Source organism: Phalangium opilio, unplaced genomic scaffold, assembly GCF_054372755.1.
Source record: "Phalangium opilio isolate 3A_F unplaced genomic scaffold, DU_Popi_V2 ptg000011l_1, whole genome shotgun sequence".
Taxonomy (NCBI): Eukaryota; Metazoa; Arthropoda; class Arachnida; order Opiliones; family Phalangiidae; genus Phalangium; species Phalangium opilio.
In genome coordinates, this window is record NW_028324147.1 from 3,251,872 (window position 1) to 3,277,267 (window position 25,396).

The following is a 25,396-nucleotide window of genomic DNA, read 5'->3' on the forward strand; positions in this document are numbered from 1 at the left end:
CAAAGGTAAATTGAGATTTGCCTTGTAGTATATCAAGGTCATTCTAATTTTAAATTCACTGCTCAATGTTTAAAGCTAAACGCGCGGGGTGGTTTGTAAAAATTAGGATTTGTATAATATTTATTTTTTTTCTGGTTAATTATTTAATTTCAAAGTGATCATTGTTTAAAGATAGGTGTGCAGGGGGGGGGGTAATTGAAAATAATGTATTCCCCCAGCTCGTAAAAAAATTAATTATTAGCTGGCCCTCTTTAGAACTACCAATTTTGATTTATATTAGTTAATGAACTTCTGTGTCAATTTGTACAAAACAGTTGAGAGATTGGGGGTTCCATTTCGCTGAGTTTTATGATATGGTACCGTTTGCGTGTGACGTCAGTATGGCCCCTTTCTACCCGCAAATAGGAGGCCATTTTATACTTAAAATTCTACTTGGAATTTGCTACACGCATACGATTCCGTTAATGAAAGGAGAAAACATAAAAAAGAGATTTGGGTGATGTCTTTTTATTTTTTTGCCCCTTTTTATTCCTCTTTCTTTTATGGGTTTGAATTTCTCGCGGACGTCCACGGAAATTTTTGCATTGTCAGTCAAAACAAAGGAGAATACGCGTCGTGCAAAAAAATGGTGTTAGAATCAGTGATAATATCGGCTATGTTTCAATCTCGTTCAAACGAACCGGTTTTAAACACAATTCGAAATTAATTTAAAAACTTCGTCTTATCGGTCAAATCACACGAGTTATTTTAATATATTTGGATTGTTGACGTGCGCGTTTCTATTTTTAACTCTTTTAATTGTGATTTAATCAATTTATTTGTTCCTTTGGACTCCCGGCCGGGTTTAGTGTTAGAAGGCGATAATTTAGAAGGTGTTTCGTCTTCAAAGTGATCAAAGTTTGTGTTCTAAGCGAGCTACAAATTATTAGATCGACTATTCTTAGTTTTAAAACTAAACAAGATTTAATTCCGGTGTAATTTTAATCTTAATACCCTTGAATAATGAGCTTTGGCCGGTGTTATATCTTTAGAAACGTTATAATATTCAGTCGCAAGGACGTTTTGATAGCTGTAGTTTGTTAGAACTGAGCCTAACTCCTCTCTACTTTGATTTATTTGATTGATGTTTGAACTTCCCCCCGGGTGTCTGGCGGTATTCGGTCTCTACAATGTTGTTGTTAGCGGATTGCCAATAGAAGCCAATGAAACGTCGGGTTCCCTTCCCTATTCCTGTGGTAACTTCCGGTTCTTTGAACGGTGGTTAAAGGCAGCTAAAGGAAGTTGTCAGTTTTGCTACCAATAAGTTTTTATTCGTTTAGTTGCCTATTTGCGTGTCATAGGAAATCCTGATAGAAACGATACCATGAGCTAAAAACTAAATTTAAAATAATATTTCTTCTAATTTATGGATGTAATGTTTTGCGGTGAGAACGGAAATTGAAGTTTAAAAGAAGATTTCCTCTTTTTAATTGGTAATCAAGGGTGTCGTTAGACTAAAAACGAGTTTAAGTCAAAAATAAGCCGTATTTTGAGAGACAGTAGTAGTGCTGTATGTGCATACCCTCAGTTGGGATCGTTTGGAATAATTTGATTAAAAATGCGGCCAACGAATGAAGATAGTAGCGTCGATCTGAAAGAAGATAAAGATCATGATAGAACGAAATTGGGTAAATTGTTTCTTTTTAATACTGACTGTTATTATATAAAGCTGAGAATTTTGTTTATTTTCGTAAGAATATTGAATTTTTAGATAGTTTAATTTGCAACGTCAGTAGTGAGATAAAGATGTTATCATAAGTTCATAAGATATGTTCCCCATAAGTTTGTCACTGGTTACAAACTGGAGCTTATCATGAAGTGAGTGAGGTAGGTCATAGATTCGAGGTAAAGCGACGCCTGGTGAGGCGCTGTCAAAGTCTTAGTAATGCAGACTAAATAGGACCTAGATGGACTGCAAAATTAACCGAGTGTAGTCAATTCTCGCTTGTCGTTCTCGAAGTATAGGTAGTGTCATACTTATGGAACATATCTTATAAACTTATGATGTTATCTTGAATAACGTTATTAAAGAAGTTCAATATTATCGTGAAGATTGAATCAATTCACGAATAGCTTAGCCTTATTTTGCGTTAGTTTTAACGCTGTTCTTATTATGTATAAAGTTGTGGTGAAAATTGATACGAGAAATAGTAAGGCGTTTTCTCAGGGTTTATTTTTCTATTCAGTCGCAGTGAAAATTTCCCCAAAACTTTAACCAGAGAGGAGTTCCGGTTAGTGGGCGTCTCGTGAGGGCTTTTTGTTCAAAAATGAATGAGTAACGAACGCGTAACAATGGGCCTTGTTTTTTCAACTAGGGGTCTGTGACTTTTTCGTCAAAGTTGGTTTCTGTAGAAGAGACCGCGGCTTTCCGAGTTACACGTAGGTTTCTAGATCTAGATGTTAGTGAACTTTAGGTAGGGTTATTTATTAAAACAATTAAGAACTTGGTCTTGGAGACTTTTTTTTTTTTTTTTGCTCCAACGAGGTTGACGAGCTAGGGCTTGTATAGCCTTACAGCTCCAAATAGAAGTATAAGTTAGATAATGTGAGAATTCAAATGCCTAAAAATTTTTTAACTCCAGTTTTAAATTGGAGTATTGATGACTGGGAGACGAGGTCATTCGGGAGGGAATTCCAAATAGGGATGGTTCGACGGAAGAAAGAGTGTCTCAGGGGTCCTTTGTGAGAAGGGGGAAGGAATAGCTTTCGACTATTGCCGCGCGTTTGATGGAAGTGGGGAACCGAGGTGAAATAACGCTGGTTTGATTTACTAAGAACTCTATAGAGACTGACGAGGTCTAGATAGGTACGCCGCAGCGAAAGGGGGGTCCATCCCAAAGCAGATAATCTGGCAACGCGAGGAAGATGACGCAGGGACGCACAGAGCTTGGAAGCGCGACCTTGGACACTATCAAGGAGGGCAATATCTCTTTGGAAAGAGGGGTTCCATAATTGGCTTCCAAACTCCAATAATGGCCGCACATAGCAGTGATAGATACGTGTGAGAAGCTGGGGAGAGAGGTTTGGGAAATTGGCCTTAACTGTTGCAAGGAGACCGTTAGCACGACTGCATGCTTGCTTAACATGAGTGTGGAATTTCAGGTTATGGGAGACACGAACCCCCAAATCTCGACACTCATTAACACGTCCGATGTTAGAACCTCCAAGATAGTAAGGGGTGGGTAAGGCTAGGTCTAATTGAGAATTTTGAACTGTAAGGAGCAAGGATTTTTGACTGTTAAATTGGAGGCCATTGCGCACCGACCAAGCTTCTAGTTTGTGAAGGTCTGATTGTAAACTCCGAACATCAGCATGCGATTTGATAACACGGAAAATTTTGAGATCGTCAGCGAACAGACATAATGGGGAAGTGAGATGGGATGGTAGATCATTAATATAAATGAGGAATAATAAGGGACCGAGGACGCTGCCCTGGGGAACGCCACTGGGCACAGGTAGGAGGTCACTTAACGATTCACCAACGCGTACCGCTTGGGTTCGATGAAGGAGGTAGGATTTGACCCACCGGTGGATATTGTTCGATATGCCTAGAGATTGTAACTTAGCCAAAAGGCGCTGATGGGGAACCGAGTCAAACGCCTTCGCAATGTCAAGGTAAATGACATCTACCTGGTGACCCTCGTCGAACGCGTTTAACCAAGTAGAAAAGGCAGAAAGAAGATTTGACTCCACAGAGCGCCCACTGAGAAAGCCATGTTGAAAAGTACTAAGTAGGGGGCTAACAAACTGCATTAAAGGGGCGCGAATGCATTTCTCAAGGACCTTACATACCGTGGATGTTAAACTAATTGGGCGATAGTTTGCTGCGTCACTTCTACTACCCTTGCCTTTATATATCGGAGTGACAGACGCAACACGCCATTCTGAGGGTATGGTTCCGCTGGTTAGGGAGGCAGAAAAGAGGGTGAGAAGGGGCGCGGCAAGGGAAGCGGCGCAATTTCTGAGGAGGCGGTTGGGAATACCGTCAGGGCCTGAGGCACTCTTAATGTCAAGGTGATTTAGGATATGCTTCAGGTCAATTAAATTTGGAAGGAAGTCTGGCATCTGAGTTGTGACATTATCGGGTAAGTCTGTTAGATCAGGAGGTTGCGAATTAAAGTTTGTGGATAGCGTTAAATTCAAACTGTTCGCCATTGCCACATCGGAGTCGGTCAGTTCACCATTGGGGAGACGTATGTTGAGGCGCGTCGGCAGTGTGCGAATCTGACGATTTATGAAGCGGTAGAAAGCGCGAGGGTTGGTTTTGACTACTGAAAGTTTTCGCGCTTGAAAGTCAGCACTAGCTCTCCGTAAAAGAGATTTGACCTGGCGGACTTGAAGTTTGTAGATGGGCTGTAATCGGTCATGGGCGGCATGGTTACCAGTACAGATGGCATGGCGAAGTTTTTTCCATAACCGTTCTTTTTTCCGAACGGCACGCTTAGCTGAACGCGAGATCCAAGGACCTGGGTGACGGCGGGCCGAGTGGTTGTACAGGGGAACCGTCGTAGAGACACAGGCAAATAGGTAGTCTTTGAAGAAGGTCCATGCGTCTTCGATAGGGAGAGCAGCAAGAGGGGACCAGTCTTTGGTAGCGAGTAGTAGGTTAAGCTGTTTGTAGTCACCACGACTGAAGTCGTAGTCGCGAATAAATTTTATGGCTGGAGGGGCAACACTAGCTTGGAGCACGTCTCCTTTTTGAATTTTATAAATTCGGTAAAGTATATTTTAATTTCTTAATTAGCTAACACTGATTATAATCTGAAACGACGCACATTTCTTTAAGTGTTTTCTGCTGTGACGTATTCCGTTACGAAACTGATTGTCATCTCGTAAATAATTTAATCTTGTTTATCTAGACTGCGCGAGTACATTAATTTAGTTTCAGGGTTGAAGGAGCCAGTTTAGTTTTCTCTCGCGTTGCATTTTGTATTTATACTTTTTTTGATGTTGACAAGAGAAGTTTTATTAGCTTAAGTCCCGGCTTTAAATACCGTTGGGTACAAAAAAAGTATCTTTCTTGGTTGGTTTGGAAAATTTTGGGACTGTTCCAAGACGTGGAATGTAAAAAATTTCAGTAGGAAAAAATTTGAAACTATAAACTCAAAGTGTGTAAAAACGGGATGGGTAAAAATAAGATATAGCGAGTATAATGCCTTTTCTGGTTTCAATAAGTTTCATTAGTTACAGTCAACATTAAATAGGATTCATTTTAATTAATGAGTCATAGAAATTTAGACTCTGAAACACCCCGTTTAAATTTCCCGGGATCAAAGGTCACGTGGGCGTTCGTCCTTGACGTTTTGGAGAAGGTGGGGAGGAGTTTGCTTTGCGCCATGGTTTTACCGGGAAACGTTCTTTTGTAGGTGTCGGAATTCTGCGAGTTTTCAGAAGTTCATCTAACATAATCATGACTTTTCATTAGTTTATTTTGATTAGTAATGCTTAATTTATTGATTTTAAACGAGAGTGCAGTTCTTTTCTTCGAAAGGATCATAAATCTTTGGTAAATATGAACTGTTTTTGTTAGGCCTTGGCTAAATTATGGAAGGATTGAGGTTGAGGATTGGGAAGGAAACATTAATATTTTCCCATCAAGTAGATTGTAAATATACGTTTTTGTAGACGTAGTTTACTCCAGATGTGTCTATATTCACGGTTAATACAAACGTTAGGTTGATTTCGAGGTCAAATGCTTGAAAAATGTTTATTTTTATTGGTGTTTTTAGATGATTTTGTAGATCCACCTGAAATGGCTGGATCGGAAGATGATGGAACGGTGGATTTATACGATTTGTTGCAAGAAGTCCAGCTTGAGCAATTTTTCATACGCATAAGGGATGATTTGCAACTGACCCGCATTTCACATTTTGACTATGTGCAACCGGAAGATCTGGAAAAAATTGGCATGGGGAAACCCGCTGCCCGGAGACTTTTGGATGCTGTTAAGAAGAGAAGATCCTCTTTATGGAGAAAAAATTTATTTAACAAGTTTTTACCCGTTGGAGGCAAAGGAGATAAAAATTACACGAACAAAATCAGTCCAACATCACCTATTCAACCTCACAGTGGAGGGGGATTAACTTGTCTCATCAATGAGAAAGATATTGAACTCTCAAACAAAATTGGAGATGGCTCTTTTGGTGTGGTCAGGAAAGGAGAATGGAAAACCCCTACAGGACATACGGTATGCAAATTTTATTTATTTCTATTAATTAAAATGCCCCAGGGCTTTCACCAGGTCCCTAAAAGACCCTATTTTCCTGCCTAAAATTGGTATTTGGTCCTTAAATTTCCAAAAATCACTGAAAAAAGCATTTACTTATTATTTAATCAAAGGGAGATATCTAGAATAACTGTTTCTATATAGAAGTAACAGAAATAAGTCAGTCTAAACAAAAATATCTGTAAAAAAGTCAGAAGTAACTATTTATTTGATTGAAAATTGGGGGGAAAAACAGTGGTACAATGTTCTGAACTTCACTTAATAATTAAAAACGTGTCAGTTTAAGTAATTTTTATACAAATATTAAAGATGTAATTTTGTTTTACCAGCTGTCCCTTTATGAAAAGTCCCTATTTAACCTTTTTTTTTATCATGAAGAGTCCCTATTTTAACCTATTTTTTATCATGAAAAGCCCCTATTTTAACCTATTTTTTTTTATTATGAAAAGTCCCTATTTTAACCTATTTTTTTTATTATGAAAAGTCTCTATTTTAACCTATTTTTTATCACGAAAATTCCCTATTTTACCCTATTTTTTATCACAAATTCCCTATTTTAACCTATTTTTTATCACGAAAATTCCCTATTTTACCCTATTTTTTATCACGAAAATTCCCTATTTTACCCTATTTTTATCACGAAAATTCCCTATTTTTTATCATGAAAAGATCATATTTTACCTTTTTTCATCGTGAAAAGACAAATGTCCATATTTTACCCTATTTTTTATCATGAAAAGTCCCCTTTTCCGCTATTTATTTTTTGAGCCCTGAAATGCAAAAATCCGTAGTTAGAAGTTTGAAAAATTTCGAAACATTATTCTGTAGATACCAGTTGCTGTAAAGGTTTTGAAACAAGAAACGTTATCACTACCCGGAGCTTTTGAAGATTTTGTGAAAGAAGTTAATGCAATGCATCAATTGGATCACGTTAATTTAGTCAGATTATACGGTGTAGTTTTATCCTCTCCCATGATGATGGTAACAGAACTGGCTCCTTATGGTTCATTAAGAGATCGTTTACGAAAAGAATGCCATAGAACACCCATCTCTCAATTAGTAGAATACGCCATTCAAATTGCGAATGGAATGTCCTTTTTAGAATCTAAAAGGTTTATTCATAGAGATTTGGCAGCTAGAAACGTTTTATTAGGAACATCTCATTGTGTAAGTTCGTTTAAAGGTGGAATTCATAAACGTCGGACGCAACGCGATTTAGTACAGGCAAAGGCAGGGCGTCGTGCGCAAAAGGCAGACGTTAGCGCACGACGCCCTGCCTTTGCCTGTACTAGATTGCGTTGCGTCCGACGTTTATGAATTCCACCTCAAATCTTCATTAACGAGTTAAACCTTGACGTTTAAGTTAATTACAGGTAAAAATAGGCGATTTCGGTTTAATGAGAGCCCTTCCTACTCAAGAAGATTGTTATATCATGACAGAATCTAAAAAAGTCCCATTTCCATGGTGCGCTCCTGAAAGTTTAAAGTCCCGTCATTTTTCACACGCATCCGACACTTGGATGTTTGGCGTCACTCTTTGGGAAATGTTTACGTTTGGAGATGAACCTTGGGTTGGTTATAATGGAGCGCAAATTCTTCAAAAGATTGATCAGGAAGGTGAAAGGTTAAACTGTCCCGATGCTTGCCCTCCAGATGTTTATCAACTTATGCTTCAATGTTGGGCTCACAAACCCAATGATCGTCCTACCTTTTTAGCCTTAAAAGATTTTTTAATCGAGGTAGATTAGTTTAAACGCGAATTAGCCTTATTCCTGATCAGCGCCATCTACCCATAGCGGTGACTTTGAGAACTACTGTAAGCGGCAAGCCAATCAGATGTCGCTAAAATCTGGTGACGTCATTTTTGGTAAGACCCGAGAGTGCCAGTCAGTGACGTCACCAGATTTTAGCGACATCTGATTGGCTTGCCGCTTACAGTAGTTCTCAAAGTCGCCGCTATGGGTAGGTGGCGCTGATAAGGAATAAGGCTAATTAAATACGAACCCAGTTATATTTAAATTTAATTTTTTAAGGCAAAACCTAGAAGTTTAACTGCAGTACAAAAATTTGACGAAACTGATAAGATGAATATAGAAATAGGAGATGTTATTGAGATTATTGATGGAAGGTGATTAATTAAGTTAATGAGTTAATTTAGTTTCTAGGGATGTTTTTAAAGGTTAGTTCTTAATTTAGGAGTGAAAATTATTGGTGGAAAGGTCAAAACCATCGGAGTTTTCAAATTGGACAGTTTCCTAGATGTATAGCTGACTCTAGTAGAAAAACAGCCAAAGATATAAGCAAACCACTTCGTCACAGCTTTATTCATACAGGTCATGGAGATATTAGTGGAAAATCATGGGGAAATCCTTCTACAATTGACGAGTTAGTCCTTAAACAGTTTTCAAGTGAGTAAACGGAATTTAACCAACTTTATTATCACTTTTCAGGATGTATTTAAAAAACCCTATTGATCCCCCTGACGTTTTGGGCATTTCTGACGAATCTGTACCTGTTCCTAAACTTCCTGATCGAAATAGGAGTAGGTTCGAGTGGATTTAATCATCGCCGAATTAAATCTGATTTGAGTTCATTCTTCATTCTTCAATTTAGAAACTCCCGAAATACCAGTAATGATCAAACGTAGCGCTTCCAAACAATTTTCTTATCGTCAATTTCAAAATGAGAATGGGGAAACGAAACAACAAGCCATTGTCAAACAACGTTTTACAACTACAACCGAACATCGTCGTGCCAAAAGATCAAATTCTAATCCTTCCTCCCAATCATCTTCCGACGTCAAAGAAGGCGTTTTGATTGATTTTAGTGACGAAATGGCTGTTAGAAACGCCTTTCCTCTCGCTGCTCTTAGAGACCAATCTCGTCAACACCAAAGCTCTCCTCCTCCTTCACCAGGCTCTTTAGGATATCATTCTTCATTATCATCGTTTGATTCTGATTTCTCTTCCATTTACGCTTCGACAACTCCTTCTTCAACCAGCGGACCTAGATATTATAACTTACCACCACCTCCACCTCCTGCCCCAATTGCAAATTCAACTCCCGTTGCAGCGGTTCAAAGTTATCCATCCAATGATAGTCATCTTTACTACTTACCACCTGACGCTACACCTCCTCAATCCAATCAAAGAGTCTATAACAATGTACCTCAAATCAACGCTGATAATTGGTCCTCATCTTCAAATTCCTCTTCGTTACAGCAAAAATCCTTTATGAAAAGTTGTCCCGTGCTTAACGAACTTCCTGTTGATAACTCTTCATTCGAAGTTGAAAGTTCAGATAATTACGGAGAACAACAACAACCTTTTAGAGCTAATCACGCTGATATTAGACGCAAAAGAGATCAAGCTTTTAATTGGCTTAGCACCAAAATGAACGAACTCGCTTTAGATTTACCGCAAGCTAAGATTAACCCTTCACCAATAAACCCATCTAGGGATATGAAAAGCTCTTCGCTTAATAACGACGCCAGGAGACAACTAGTGTCCCAATTGGAACGTAATTTAACTCAACCACAGGTATATGTCGGGACTTTAAATGGGTCCAGAGATTTTAGTCGCTCCTCCAGTATCCCTTCCGGAGGAATAATTCCTTTGTTACAACCTCCTCCGCCTCAGATTAGGCCTAGCCGAAGAAGTTTAATTAATCTACAAAATATCGAAGAGAATTGCGCCTCCAAATCTAGTCTCCATGTTTTTCATAATCTGGAAATGGAAGCCGCCGCTCAAAATGGCAATGGCAATGGCAATTTTAAAGACAATTCTAGTTCAAATTCAAAACCGGGTCGTTTTCCCGTAGATTTATCGGGAGGAGGATATTTGGAACCTATCGCTCCTCCGTTACCTTCCAATCCACCGAATATGGCTGAGGTTAAACCGTTTATGGTTAATAGTAAAAGGTACGAGTCTTGGATGACTATTTCGTCATCGGGTAATTCAAATAACTCGAGTCAGCATCAACAAACTTCGTCGTTGTCGGTTAGTAATTCAGCCGCAACGTCCGCTTTAGTTAGTCAAGTACAACAGGCGGTTCAAGGGGCAACGAGAGAAGAAGCTTATAGCGTTTTAGCCCAAAACGGAATGAATTCCGTCGCAGCTATTCAGAGGTTAAAAATAGATAAGATTTTAAAATTGGGTGTCGCCACTTACGCCCAGTGTCATTCGGTTTTGCAATCTGTTAATTGGAATGTGGAAATGGCAGCTTCAGTATTATTAGACGAAGTTCAACAACGTAATAGAAGATAGATTTATTATTAATTATTAATATAAATATTTAATAAAATAATGAATCCCGTTGATTTTTAATTATTAATAAGTAAGTTTAAAAAAAAAAAACAACGCCCCCATAATAATGTGCCACAAGTTTTTTGACTCTCGAGATTACAGCGGTCTCCAATTAGCCTTATTCCTGATCAGCGCCATCTACCCAAAGCGGTGACTTTGAGAACTACTGTAATCGCCAAGCCAATCAGATGTCGCTAAAATCTGGTGACGTCATTTTTGGTAAGACCCGAGAGTGCCAGTCAGTTTTGTCACCAGATTTTAGCGACATCTGATTGGCTTACCGCTTACAGTAGTTCTCAAAGTCGCCGCTATGATTAGGTGGCGCTGATCAGGAATAAGGCTAATTTTGTTCTTTTTTGATACATCGTTTTTCCTATAGTATCTTCCTACTATTAAAACCAAACCGTAAAATTTAAAAAAAAATTGATTATAATTAAATTAATCAATTTAAAATTTTTCTAATCGCATGATATTTTTAATTTGTCTACAAGTATTTTCTAATTCACCCTTTGGTATTTTTTTTTTTGACATTTGACATTTGACATTTTTTTCATCCTCCGTTAAAGCTATTAATTCACTGCAGGACAGTGAACGTACGTTTTCTTTAATTTTCTTCAATTATTATTTAAATCTTTTAATAATTTTTTTGTGATGTTTAAATAAGTATTTTAGTGATATATGCCATAATAATAGATTGCTAGCAGCATTTTAATTAGAAATTACTAGTAATTATCGACCCAAGAAGTAAATGAACCATTTCTGTCGACCCTCATTAAAGTATTGTTAATTGAAAGAACAATTAATTATTACCCTCAAATATGCAAATTATGCTTAAAGGAAAGCAGTTTTTCCCCCCTTGACGTTGTTAAGTTTAGGTTTGGGCATTTCTTTGTTTTTTTTTTTTGAAATTGTGATCACAATGCAAAAAGTTTTTGCAAAATATACGCGATAGTAGAATATTTTATCAGAAGTACTTGTTTTTTATTACATTATAGTATTTCTGATTTAATTTAGTTTCAAAGAAGATTTTTGGAGTTTTTTTTTTTTATTAATGTTTGTGATAAGAGATCTGAAGAATGTCAATTTTTAATCTGTTGGTTTTTATCCGATATTAATCAAGAGAAAATAAAAATAAATGTCAGAATTTTTTATTTAAAACTTTCTTTTGTGCATTATTTCTTTATTTGAATGGGGAAACCAGGTGTTTTGTGGATGTAAGTGGATTTTAGTATATCAAGGTCACTCGTCTCGAAATTGCGAATCACCGCGGCGTTTAAAGGTAAGCGCACCGGGGGGGGGGGGTAAATGATATGTAATGTATTCCCTTAGGCAGTACGCAGTCTAGGGGGGGGGGGGAGTAAATTATATGTATTCCCTTAGGCAGTACGCAGTCTAGGGGGGGGGAGTAAATTATATGTATTCCCTTAGGCAGTACGCAGTCTAGGGGGGGGGGAGTAAATTATATGTATTCCCTTAGGCAGTACGCAGTCTAGGCCTGGAGATAAAATGTTTTCAAACAAAACAATCATTCAGGCTTCTAGAAACAAATGTTAGGCCTATATTTCAATTTTATAAAAAATATTTTATATTTATAACAAGGTATTTGATGGAAAGTTTCAAAGCGTGTTAAATTTTTGATATCCCCATAAATTTGCATATTAAAACTCTTGACAGGTTTCGGGGGGTAAAAAATAGGGAGGGTGAAGCCATCAGCTGAAGAAAAAGCGTGAAACCAATGAGTAATATAACTGTAGTACTCGCTGTTTGCAAACAATTAATGAAGGTAATAAATTTAAGTACTCCCGTTGTATTACTCCATGGTTGTATTCAGTCAATGATTGGATCACAATGTTCACGTGACTCGTTCAGTTGTTCTATCGCCTCCATATTTGTTCGGACGGTCTTGAGTCTCGAAGTGGTTGAACACAGTGTAAAGGCATTTACAAAGCTAATCTAATTTTAAAATCTGCTATTTGCGAGGTAATTAATTAAATATATTTCATTAACAACGCGTTGGAAATTTTATCCGGTGCCTATTTAATTTTGTAAAGCCTTTTAATATCGCGTTACGTTAGGTTTTTTCCAAGAAAGTTAGGCCTAAACAAAAAACTCGCGGATCCTCGTTTTGCTTCTCTTTTATGGAAATATGTTACAACAAGCCAAACAACTGGTCCGTAGACTTAACTTGTACTTGGTTTCTATTTTAACTGCGCGACCAAGGGCGGGTGTAAATACGGAAGTGGTATTTTTTTTTTCTTCAGGAGAGGGGCCCTTAAAAGGGAGATATATTAAATCCTTATTAAAATTGACTTTATTAAGTCATAAAAACTACCTAATTTGGTTTTATACTTTTATTTAAGCCTAATCAAAAATAACAGTGTGAGTAATCATCATTGTAGTAATTAAGAGAATCAAAACACCTTGTGTAAAATAAGCATATGTAGTCAAGTGTACCTATCATTAAGTTATTGTCACGGAAATACTAATAAGCTTAATTAATTTTGTTTATGCTAATGACTATTATTATTATTATTATTATATTATTACCTAGTTGGCCTAATAACAATCTAGAGGTTATTATTACTGATATTAACGTGTAAGGAGTATCACCATATATTATACACCTAAAAATGGCTGAAACCGCTTTGAAGTTTGGCCCTGAATGGTTAGCATTTTATTTTTCCTTCAAAGTTAGTTAGTTACCCATAGTTTAATGTCAAGATTTAACTTTAAAAATGTAGGCTTAGAGCTTTGTCTCATCCTAATCCGGGAACCAACAATCCAAACAATCAGCCAATCATCCCAAATTTTATGGGGAATCCCCCTAAATATAAATTAGCCGACTATCGTTATGGGCGAGAAGAAATGCTGGCCTTATTTGACAGAAATTCCAAAATGCCAGACAGCATTAAAGATTTAACTATGATATCATCTGAAAAATGTCAGCTGCCTTTGGCTTTTGTAACCATGTCGGATGATGAACAGGTCAGTAGTAAATTGGGGGAAAGCATTTTTTCTCCTTAAATGTTCTTAAGTTTTAATGACATTTCTAGCGAATGTGGGCAAGGTCAGTCAATAGTGAAGGTTTAACTAGAATTGGGAAAGGTGGAGGGCCTGCCCCTACCTCGGTTGGGGTCAGAGGTAGGGGAGGCTCCGTGGATAGAGGACGAGGAAGAGGTATTATATTAGTTTTAATGATGAAAGAAATACTTTATGAATGAATGAATTGTTTTAGGAAGGGGAACCGGGGCTTTTTACCAACGTGGTTCATCTTTTGATGACTTGGATGGCCCTCCAGGAGGGTTGACTCGTGCCAGGGGATTTGATCGCACCACTAGTAGTGGTGATAGACCCGAAGTCTTTTGGGAAGATAGGTAACGTTTTTAGGCCAGTTAAAATCATTCAATTGTGATCATTTTTCACTTTGGTTTTCTTTTAGGGAGAGACGACCATTTGAGAGACCCTTTCCCAATAGGACTGAGGAAAATGGAATAGCTGGGAGGAAAGAAATATCTCGAGGAGGCGGGGCTCCTGATGGTTGGAGGGGTTCGAGTCGGGAACCCGAAAAAGGGAGGGAAGATGAAAATGGATGGAGGTCTGTTGGTAGAGGAAGTGAAAAATGGAATGGAACTACTGGTAGGTCAATTGTAGGTCATTGGACAGGGTTCATACAAACCTGGAAAAAAAGGGAAATAAATAGTTGACAAAAACCTCATGGAAAATTCAGGGAAATTTCGAATTTTTTGTAAAATTGCTGGTTCTAGTAGCAATACGGGGATGTCCTTTGAGTATGTTATAGTCCAATTTGTCCCCCATCCAACTATACTAAAAACTCAGGGCTACGACAAACAGGGGCCGAGTAATTAAGCGAAACGTAAACAAACAACGCCCTTCCATAGGAATAGCATTAGACCCAACTTTGGAGGCTCGTAACTCTGGTTCTAGTAGAGATACGGGGATGTCCTTTGAGTATGTTATAGTCCAATTTGTCCCCTATCCAACCATACTAAAAACGTAGGGCTACGACAAACAGGGGCCGAGTAATTAAGCGAAACGTAAACAAACAACGCCCTTCCATAGGAATAGCATTAGACCCAACTTTGGAGGCTCGTAACTCTGGTTCTAGTAGAGATACGGGGATGTCCTTTGAGTATGTTATAGTCCAATTTGTCCCCTATCCAACCATACTAAAAACGTAGGGCTACGACAAACAGGGGCCGAGTAATTAAGCAAAACGTAAACAAACAACGCCCTTCCATAGGAATAGCATTAGACCCAACTTTGGAGGCTCGTAACTCTGGTTCTAGTAGAGACACGGGGATGTCCTTTGAGTATGTTATAGTCCAATTTGTCCCCCATCCAACTATACTAAAAACTCAGGGCTACGACAAACAGGGGCCGAGTAATTAAGCAAAACGTTAACAAACAACGCCCTTCCATAGGAATAGCATTAGACCCAACTTTGGAGGCTCGTAACTCTGGTTCTAGTAGAGATACGGGAATGTCCTTTGAGTATGTTATAGTCCAATTTGTCCCCTATCCAACCATACTAAAAACTCAGGGCTACGACAAACAGGGGCCGAGTAATTAAGCAAAACGTTAACAAACAACGCCCTTCCATAGGAATAGCATTAGACCCAACTTTGGAGGCTCGTAACTCTGGTTCTAGTAGAGACACGGGGATGTCCTTTGAGTATGTTATAGTCCAATTTGTCCCCTATCCAACCATACTAAAAACTCAGGGCTACGACAAACAGGGGCCGAGTAATTAAGCAAAACGTTAACAAACAACGCCCTTCCATAGGAATAGCATTAGACCCAACTTTGGAGGCTCGTAACTCTGGTTCTAGTAGAGACACGGGGATGTCCTTTGAGTATGTTATAGTCCAATTTGTCCCCCATCCAACTATACTAAAAACTCAGGGCTACGACAAACAGGGGCCGAGTAATTAAGCAAAACGTTAACAAACAACGCCCTTCCATAGGAATAGCATTAGACCCAACTTTGGAGGCTCGTAACTCTGGTTCTAGTAGAGATACGGGAATGTCCTTTGAGTATGTTATAGTCCAATTTGTCCCCCATCCAACTATACTAAAAACTCAGAGCTACGACAAACAGGGGCCGAGTAATTAAGCAAAACGTTAACAAACAACGCCCTTCCATAGGAATAGCATTAGACCCAACTTTGGAGGCTCGTAACTCTGGTTCTACTAGAGCTACGGGGATGTCCTTTGGATATGTTATAGTCCAATTTGTCCCTCATCCAACTATATTAAAAACTCAGGGCTACGACAAACAGGGGCCGAGTAATTAAGCAAAACGTAAACAAACAACCCCTCCATAGGAATAGCATTAGACCCAACTTTGGAGGCTCGTAACTCTGGTTCTAGTAGAGACACGGGGATGTCCTTTGAGTATGTTATGGTCCAATTTGTCCCCCATACAAGCGTACTAAAAACTCAGGGCTTCAACAAACAGGGGCCGAGTAATTAAGCAAAACGTAAACAAACAACGCCCTTCCATAGGAATAGCATTAGACCCAACTTTGGAGGCTCGTAACTCTTGTTCCATTAGAGACACGGGGATGTCCTTTGAGTATGTTATGGTCCAATTTGTCCCCCATCCAACTATACTAAAAACTCAGAGCTACGACAAACAGGGGCCAAGTTATTAAGCAAAACGTTAACAAACAACGCCCTTCCATAGGAATTTCATTAGACCCAACTTTGCAGGCTCGTAACTCTGGTTCTAGTAGAGATACGGCGATGTCCTTTGGATATGTTATAGTGCAATTTGTCCCCCATCCAACTATATTAAAAACTCAGGGCTACGACAAACAGGGGCCGAGTAATTAAGCAAAACGTAAACAAACAACGCCCTTCCATAGGAATTTCATTAGACTAAACTTTGGAGGCTCGTAACTCTGGAAAATTCAGGGAAGAATGTGGGGAAAAACCTGGAAATCTCAGGGAAATTTGTTTTCCAAAAGTTGTATGAACCCTGTAGGAATGGCTTATGAGAAAAACCTTTGATGTTCTATAGGGAAAAGCTGGAGATCAGACAAGGAAGAATGGGAAAGAGGAGCATTAAGAGAGGGAGAAAGTTTGGGAACCATTCGAAATGGTCCCAGCAACAGAGGCTCCCATCATAGTAAGAGATCGTCTAGTCAGATATGGGATGATGATACGGGAGGTAGGCTTACCCCGAGACATTCATTCTTGGGGTTTTTAACCTCCCAAAACCTTTGTTTGTAAAAGATCAACTACCCGAATGGAGTCGAGAAGATGATTGTGACGCTGAGCAAGTTGGTACTTTTGATTCAGCGGGAGCCTTTATGGAGACGAAAGAGGAAAGAATCTCGTCCAGTCATCAAAGAAGAACATCTAATGAGAATGAAGAGTTTGGGGCTCCAAATGTAGACGTCTTTTTTTAGTTTTTTAAAGGGTTTAGGAAAGAAAGGCGGAGTTGAGGTTTCATTATTAAAATTCTTAATATTCAGGATGGTGTTGGAACTACCGATAAAGGTGACGGAGATAAAGTGAAAAAGCAGCCTCAAAAAGTGGTGGAAACGGAAGAAATAGGGGGGCGGAAAAATAGTTCTACAAACCGCGCTAATTCCATTACACCACCCACTGAGCTTAACGCTACTACCATCATTACAACCCCCATTACGGAACCCCCCAGAACCCAAAATTCCACCAGGGAGGAACCTATAAAAACAGTTAGAGGGAACAACATTAGTGATACAGCGGCGGCCGCCGCGCTACAACATCAACAGATGATGCAACAACTTCAACTTCAACAAAGGCAGCTATCCCAGCCAAACGCGTCGAGGCAAACACGATCTAGCGCGTCTCCCGACAATGATATAAGTAGGGCCATGTTAGAAGCTTCTTTAAAACCAACACCAGGTATGCAAGGCCTTCCCAAACAACAACTGCAACAACCCAATATGGTTTTTAATAACATTCGGGGGATTTCTGAAAAAATGGTCCCGCCTACTACCACCACCACTACTACTACGCGCTCAAATGATTTGATTCCCGGGGATAAAACGTCGGACGATGACAATTTTGCGCTCTTAGAAAAAGCTGCCGAAAATATGATGGCCAAATGGACAGCCGAGGTATATATATCAAAAGGGGTGCTTGGTTCACTTCAGTTCAGTTCAGTTCAGTGTTTTATACAAACCTGGAAATTTACTGATAATTTCGTAAAAAGAAAAAGAGTTGAAAATGTGACTAAAACACCTTTGGAAGTGTTAACTTAACTTAAATTAATCATTTAAAAGAGTTAAAGGAAATATTAATTTTGTTATTCAAGAGTAGGCCAAAAAAATCGGCACATAAATGATATTTTAGCTAAAGTTCGTTTTCCAGCTTTCGTACCACGTTATAAAGTTTAAATCATGATTCTTTTAAGCTAATAATACTCAACAATATTGTTTTAGGAGGAGCAAAGAAGTGTAGTTCACGTAGCTTCGCAAAATGTTGAAAAAGTCGCTGTTCTTCCCCTTCACCATGAAGACGCTTACAAATGGTTTTACCGAGATCCCCAATCTCAAGTTCAGGGACCTTTCACTTCCCAAGAAATGTTGGAATGGTTTAGCTCTGGCTATTTCACCATGGGATTAATGGTTAGAAGAGGGTGTGACGAAAGATTCTGCCAATTAGGGGATCTTATTCGAAGTTGGGGTGAAAGTGTTCCCTTCACTCACGGAGCTAGTCCTCCACCTCCTTTAAGAGCCCAACCTTCTTCAGTTAACGTACGATTAATTCTTGATGAATAAAATCGCGGCGTGGGTTTGAAATGAAGATATATTTTTTAGGTTCCATCACCACATCAACCGCAGAGTAGTCAAGGGTTGGGGGTTCCGAGTGTAAATATGCCTCCTCACCCGACACCAGTTGTTAATCCTCAACAACAAGCTCCTCAATCAAATAACCCTCAATCCCCGGAACACGAACAACAAATGAGGTTGATGATTTTACATCAACAACTCATCCAGCAACAATTATTGTATAAGCAACATTTTCAAGTGCAAAATCTCCTCGGTCACTTAAAACAGGAAGAGAACTTTACTAATTTGTCACCGCAACAACAGCAGCAAGTTCTGCTACAACATTTGATAGCTCAACAACAGTTACAAAGGTATTAAGATGGTAGCAAGCGGAGCGTGGTTTAGATCCACCGCTCTCCGCTACTAATATTGATTGGTAGCGGAGCGTGGTTTAGATAGTGTTCTTTTTCCCATAGAGCGGCACCCGCTGGAATGACGGATCTCCCTAGTCTCCCCGACCCCCTCGCGCAACTACAGTTACCTCTTTTGGGACTTACTTTACCTCCTTTGATCGGAGGTGAAAATACGTCTCTATGGAATTTACCTCCAAACCAATCCGTACCCAACCCGCCCACCATGCCCTTCCCGATGGGCGCGGCGGCTCCCAATCAACCGAAGAATCCAGGAAATAGTATCTGGGATATCGAAGTGCCAAATAAAGAGCTCGAAGCTCAGCGTCAAGCTTCTAGGGAAAGAAAAGTACGCTGCTATACTTCTATCACGGGTAACTTATCAACAGTCAGTATTAACTTAACGTTAAGTTTCTTCAGGAAAAAGAAGAGGCGGAGGAACAGCAACGAAGAATGAAGGAAGCTGCGGAAGAAGAAAGGAAAAAGCAGCAAGCGATTGAAGAACAACGACGTAGAATCGCGGAACAAGAAGAAAAACGTCGGCAAGAGGAAGAAATGCAAAGGAAAAGACGAGAAGAAGAGGAAGAAAAACGGAGACAAGAAGAGAAAAAGAGAGCCGTAATTGTCTTCAGTTGGTTTTGCTTACAAACAACGCGGGGTTTTGAAATTTTATATTTCTTTTAGGAGGAAGAACAGAGACGAAAAGAGGAACAACTTCGTCAGCTTGAAGAAAAATTAAACGCGATAAGATTAGCCGAAGAGCAACGAGTCAAACAGGAAGAAATGCTTAAAAAGAAGATGGAAGAGGATATGTTCAAAAAACAGAAAGAGGAAGGACTCTTGCAAAAGAAAAGGCTGGAGGAATTGGCGCGCAAAGAGCAAATGGAAAGAGCCGCGGAAGAAAGGCGTCGCGAAGAGGAAAAAAGAGAAATTGAAAAGAAGATTAAACAAGAAATTGAAAGACAAAAGGAACACGAAAGGGAAAGACGGGAAGCCGAGAGAAGATCCCATCAAATGGAACTCGAACGGCAACAACAGGAAGCCCTGAAAAAATTGCAAGAGCAACAGAAGGCCAAGAATCAATTGCCACCTTGGCTCCTTAACAATGACCCGGCCGAGGAAAGTAATACATTATCATTAGCTCAGATTCAGCAGTTGGAGAAGCAGCATTTAGCCATGGAGAGGGAAGAGGTATATATTGACTCTTTTTTTCAAAGTGGTGTTGGGAGAGAAGAATGTTTTTACATTCCTTATAATGGGTGTGTCTACTTCAGAAGAAGAAATTTATACAAATGGAACGAGAGAGGGAAATGAGGCAAGCTCAAGCCGCAAATCAGCAAATGAAGAATGCCATGTTTTCTTGGGCTCAGAACTTTAAGTAAGCTTAAAACTCTTTGTGGTTTTTTTCTTCTTTTTTTCTTTGTTCTTGTTATTGTTGTTTGTCGTCGTCGGATTCTTCTTCTTCGTCGTCGTCGTCGTCGTCGTCAGGTTCTTCTTCTTCGTCGTCGTCGTCGTCGGGTTCTTATTCATAGTCGTCGTCGTCGTGTTCTTATTCTTCTTCTTCGTCGTCGTCGTTGTCGGGTTCTTCTTTGTCGTCGTCGTTGTCGGGTTCTTCTTCGTCGTCGTCGTCGTCGTGTTCTTATTCTTCGTCGTCGTCGTCGTGTTCATATTATTCTTCGTCGTCGTCGTCGTGTTCTTATTGTTCTTCGTCGGGTTCTTCTTCGTCGTCGTCGTCGTCGTGTTCTTATTCTTCGTCGTCGTCGTCGTGTTCTTATTCTTCGTCGTCGTCGTCGTGTTCTTATTCTTCGTCGTCGTCGTCGTGTTCATATTATTCTTCGTCGTCGTCGTCGTGTTCTTATTATTGTTCTTCGTCGGGTTCTTCTTCGTCGTCGTCGTCGTCGTGTTCATATTCTTCGTCGTCGTCGTCGTGTTCATATTCTTCGTCGTCGTCGTGTTCTTATTCTTCGTCGTCGTCGTCGTCGTCGTGTTCATATTCTTCGTCGTCGTCGTGTTCTTATTCTTCGTCGTCGTCGTCGTCGTCGTGTTCATATTCTTCGTCGTCGTCGTGTTCATATTCTTCGTCGTCGTCGTGTTCTTATTATTCTTCGTCGTCGTCGTCATGTTCTTCTTCGTCGTTGTCGGGTTCTTCTTCGTCTTCGTCTTCGTTGTCGTCTTCTTATTCTTCAGTAGTATACAGTCTAACATTCGTCCAAGATGGCGGCCACATTGTCTTGGCCACCATCTTGGGCGAATGTCTATCTGTATAACTATAACTACTACTAAAAATAAACCGGTGTTTACGTCCGTTTTAACTCCTAAAATTTTATTTTAGGGCTGCGGAACCAGCTCCAGTTAAAACATTGCTGGAAATCCAGCAAGAAGAAGCCGAAAGATTGGCCAGGGAAGAGAAAAAACAACCTAAACCAGTGCAAAATATTTTAACCCAGAGTAATTCTGGCGTATGGAACAACGCAGCCAGCAATTTATCATGGGCAGCCTCGAACCGAGAAGGTGGTGGTGGTGGTTGGACTCAGATTGAAAGTCAAAACTCTTCATCATCCAGAGGTTTTTGGGATGACGCTGTCACTAATGTTGCTCATTCCGAACCACCAGCTCCCGTTGTGAAACAATCTAAAACTGCCACCAAACCTGGCAGGTTAGTTTCGACTTCAGTTAGACTTTAAACTCCGATAATTCGGGTTAAATGGGTAAATATTTTTAGTGAAAGTGCCTTCCCCGCTTTGGCCAAGCCTCCAGCCCAAACGAGCAACACTGGCTCGAGCAATAAGGCCAAAAATATCCGAGCCAAAAAGGACGAAGTTAGTTTATTTGATCCCATTCCCATTCTCCAAAAAATTTGGCGACAAATTAATTATTTTTTTAAACAGGAAACTGTGATGAAATTATTTGAGACGCACAAACTTAAAAATAACGATGATTTTACTCAGTGGTGTACCAAATCCTTGGCTAGCATGGATTCTTCAGTCGATAGTAAACATTTATTTATTAAATATTTACAGGAACGGAACGGAGAATAGTGTTTGTTCTTTCTTTCCTTTAGTACCAACGTTTATAGCCTTTTTGAAAGATGTGGAATCACCTTATGAAGTTCATGATTACGTCAAATCATATTTGGGTGAAGGAAAAGATGCCAGAGAGTTTGCTAAACAGTTTTTGGAAAGGCGAAGCAAGCTGAAGAATCAAACTAAGACTTCTATGGAAGAAGTAATCGTTTAATTAGCCTTATTCCTGATCAGCGCCATCTACCCATAGCGGTGACTTTGAGAACTACCGTAAGCGGCAAGCCAATCAGATGTCGCTAAAATCTGGTGACGTCATTTTTGGTAAGACCCCCCCCCCCCCCCCCCCGAGAGTGCCAGTCAGTGACGTCACCAGATTTTAGCGACATCTGATTGGCTTGCCGCTTACAGTAGTTCTCAAAGTCGCCGCTATGGGTAGGTGGCGCTGATCAGGAATAAGGCCAATTACGATTTACAATGAAAGTGCAATTTTAATCCCTTTTCTTTTCTTAGGAGAACATGTGGGGACCAGCACCAGCCATCACTCCCACGTTGACTAAAACCCAACAGCAAATTCACGCTGATTTTGAAGCTAATCAGTTTACTACCGTGGGAGGAGGAGGAGGAGGCGGAGCTAACGGAGCCAATAAAACTAAAAAGAAAAAAACTAAGAAAATGCAAAAATTGGACATGTCATTATTGGGATTTACCGTTCAAGCTGATCCAGATCGAATTAATGTTGGTGAAATTGATCGTTTGGATGCCATCTAAAAAACAATCGTGGATCTTCTTCTTGGGTTTGTCTCGTTTCTTCACACTTTCCCCCCCAAAAAAAAATAAAAACTAAAAACTAAAAACTAAAAACTGATGGAATTAAAGTTTAAAGTTTAAAGTTAAACAATGTTTGCTGGCGTTTTTGAGAGAAATCGGAGGAGATTTGAAAGAAATCGGTGATCTAAATAAAATTATTGAGTTTATTATTAAAGAAAAGATAATTTGTACGAAGAAGGTAAGAATATTAATTAGACAATTCTTTTTTGCGTAAATTTACCTATTTTTAAGGGGATTTGATTTAGAAATAAATGAATTTTCGTAAAAAATGATACTAAAAATATATATTTTAGTTGCGTTGCGTTAAGATTAAGATTAAGATTAAGATTAAAAGACTCCTTGAAATTGAGGCGTCAATTAATTAATTCTTGTAATATAATTATTTTAAAATTTAAATTCAATCTCAGTGATAGTTCTTTTTCTTTTGTTAGTCTCAGTAATTAATTAATTAATTATAATAATATAGTTGGAGAAAATTAAATGCACTCATTAAGTAAATGCAATGCAATGCAATGCGCAACTTTTAATTTGGTAATGTAATTCTTCTCAAGACAGGATTGGAGGAAGTAAAATTTAAATCGGCCGTGATTAGTGAGGGAGTTCAATTCATTAGACACGCCCCCTCTCCCTCCCGTGTTTTTATTCTTATAGAAAGGTTTTTAAATTAAATTAAATTAAAGAAAAAGACATTTAAGGAATAACACCCCGGCTGGCTCTAGTCTTTCAAAACAAAACGAGAAACGAACCGAGTCTATTGAATAATTTAAAAATTAAAATTAAAACACTCGTTAAAAAACTTTAAATCATGGTTTCAAAAATCAGTTTCATCCTTCCCCAAAGTAAAGAAAAACAAAATTAATTTCCATCTTGACTTAATTAGCCTTATTCCTGATCAGCGCCACCTACCCATAGCGGCGACTTTGAGAACTACTGTAAGCGGCAAGCCAATCAGATGTCGCTAAAATCTGGTGACGTCACTGACTGGCACTCTCGTCTCGGGTCTTACCAAAAATGACGTCACCAGATTTTAGCGACATCTGATTGGCTTGCCGCTTACAGTAGTTCTCAAAGTCACCGCTATGGGTAGATGGCGCTGATCAGGAATAAGGCTAATTAAAAGTAAATAAGGCTTCCTTTCTTACAACCTTCGAAGTTTAAAACATTTTATCAGCCAAATAATGACAAATTAATAAATTAACCAGAGAAATTTATATTAACAAACAAACAAACTTTGAAGCTCGGAAAGATGGACTACTATTATTATTATTATTATTGTTGGAAAAAAAAACACAAACTCTCTCTGGTTCTTCTATGATAATGAAAACGTATCGAGAAAGACTCAATTTTTGGGGGAAAAGAAATGTTTAAATTTAAGCGTCCAAATATGAAGGAGCGAGGAGCGGAAGTGAAATAATAATAAATGCCATGTAGACATTGTAAATAAACAAAAAAATCTTGTTCTTTGTTTAGGTTTTTAAACGTTTATTCGATTTTTTTTTTTACATAAATTAATACAACAACTCTGGTCCTTCATTATTAATTAGATTTTCAGATTTAATAATTAGGCTTTATTCGCCTTCTTTTTTCCTTTAGGCGTAGTTGAAGTCTCCTCTTTAACACTGCTATGAGTGACGTGAGATTCTTTAACCGCTTTTACCCAAGGAAGAGGTTTACGTCTGTACATTGGCCATGGTGGTAGAGTTAACTGTAAAAAACCTTGGTTAAATTTAATTCCTTCAATTATTTTGTTGAATTATTTTGTACAATGCAAGAAAGGAAGAATCCAGCGGCTAATATATACACGGTTTGGGAAAATTGTTGAATGGCATAACCCCATCCTAGTCCGACAAACTGTCAAAAAAAGATGGAACTATCAAGTTAATCTGTCGTTTCATTTACCCGTGTTTCTTTCTTATGATATTGTTTTTCGCATTCAACTTACAGCAAATAATATAACGATGGTTTGAAAGATTTTTTCGGCTTTTCTCTGTCCATCATAGTCCTAAAAGTTTTAATTAATTAAGGAAATTAATTTAAAAGTTCAAACTAGCGGGGAAACAACGTCATTTTAAGTTGGCAGCGAAGGTGATAAAGCGGCTAGGGAAAAAAACAGATGCGACTGACCGAGGCTTAGCAATGTTTTGCAATTTTCAATCACATTAAGTTTGGTGATTTAAATATTATTCTTACCATGTATGTTGGAAGATTTTTGAAATACGAAAGCATTTTCGATTTTATATTAATTAAATGTTACGTTAAGAGAGTGTAAAAAGCAACCAAATATTTTTAAATGATGACGAGGAATGAAGAAAACAGAGAGTACACGTCTATTTCCGGTTCCGGATTCTCCCACGTGACCCAGCTGCGGTCACGTGGCTAGATTTTTCCCGCCAAAATCTTGGCGCGAATAGTTGAAAGTAAATTTTGAGTGACAGGCTGTGCAAATACTTCTTTGGAGTGATCATAGGCCTATATAATCTTTAGTTTTATTTATCGCACTACAAAAGTCATTCAGTTTTCATTTACAATTGCACGGTCAACTTTGATTATCTTTCCGTTACCTGTTGGCCGTAGCACTTGTAAAGGCCACCTCTGGGTAAACAAGGTTAATTAGAATCACGAGTACCATAAATTTTAATCAATAGACTGAGAGGCGCTTTCATTTATAGATCTAGGCCCCTAGTTTTTTTTCTTTTGTTATCGTTTTTCTCAAAATGAAACTTTACCCCCGACGTTCTGAGATATGGCTCAAAGTTCCGCGTTGTATTTGTCCACTTAGTTCCTC

The 25,396-nt window shown here is 38.9% G+C and overlaps 4 protein-coding genes across 8 annotated transcripts; 3 read left to right on the forward strand and 1 right to left on the reverse strand.

The window, feature by feature from the left end:
- Positions 1–1,517: 1,517 nt before the first annotated feature.
- On the forward strand, positions 1,518–11,727 carry Ack (activated Cdc42 kinase). Of its 2 annotated transcripts, none has more exons than XM_089858101.1 (8): positions 1,518–1,667; positions 5,769–6,226; positions 7,094–7,432; positions 7,639–8,004; positions 8,299–8,393; positions 8,462–8,650; positions 8,716–8,807; positions 8,879–11,727. In XM_089858101.1, the coding sequence occupies exons 1-8, from the start codon at positions 1,598–1,600 to the stop codon at positions 10,528–10,530; spliced, it is 3,261 nt and encodes a 1,086-aa protein (XP_089714227.1). In that variant the 5' UTR covers positions 1,518–1,597; the 3' UTR covers positions 10,531–11,727. The 2 variants fall into 2 exon arrangements, with proteins under 2 accessions (XP_089714227.1, XP_089714228.1); XM_089858102.1 differs by lacking the exon at positions 1,518–1,667 and adding an exon at positions 5,349–5,545.
- Positions 11,728–12,418: 691 nt separating this feature from the next.
- LOC149709879 (uncharacterized) lies at positions 12,419–24,094 on the forward strand. 4 transcript variants are annotated; one of them, XM_089858113.1, is made up of 21 exons: positions 12,419–12,549; positions 13,121–13,234; positions 13,311–13,554; positions 13,623–13,746; positions 13,805–13,943; positions 14,009–14,205; positions 16,613–16,762; positions 16,828–16,985; positions 17,070–17,696; positions 18,021–18,335; positions 18,399–18,721; positions 18,827–19,109; positions 19,172–19,378; positions 19,445–19,951; positions 20,035–20,138; positions 21,093–21,416; positions 21,483–21,579; positions 21,649–21,751; positions 21,822–21,985; positions 22,294–22,577; positions 22,667–24,094. In XM_089858113.1, the coding sequence occupies exons 2-20, from the start codon at positions 13,200–13,202 to the stop codon at positions 22,549–22,551; spliced, it is 4,359 nt and encodes a 1,452-aa protein (XP_089714239.1). In that variant the 5' UTR covers positions 12,419–12,549; positions 13,121–13,199; the 3' UTR covers positions 22,552–22,577; positions 22,667–24,094. The 4 variants fall into 4 exon arrangements, with proteins under 4 accessions (XP_089714239.1, XP_089714238.1, XP_089714240.1 ...); XM_089858112.1 differs by having other exon boundaries at positions 22,294–24,094; XM_089858114.1 differs by having other exon boundaries at positions 19,181–19,378; positions 22,294–24,094.
- Positions 20,293–21,086, forward strand: LOC149709880 (uncharacterized; the record flags this gene model as incomplete). The annotated part of the gene is made up of 1 exon (XM_089860728.1): positions 20,293–21,086. A coding segment is annotated over one exon (735 nt), but the record flags the coding sequence as incomplete, so codon positions are not given.
- On the reverse strand, positions 24,067–24,965 carry Spase12 (Signal peptidase complex subunit Spase12). Its single transcript, XM_089858116.1, has 4 exons — positions 24,802–24,965; positions 24,554–24,613; positions 24,376–24,462; positions 24,067–24,316 (listed from the first exon to the last, which is right to left on the reverse strand). The coding sequence occupies exons 1-4, from the start codon at positions 24,835–24,837 to the stop codon at positions 24,173–24,175; spliced, it is 327 nt and encodes a 108-aa protein (XP_089714242.1). The 5' UTR covers positions 24,838–24,965; the 3' UTR covers positions 24,067–24,172.
- Between the last annotated feature and the right edge of the window lie 431 nt (positions 24,966–25,396).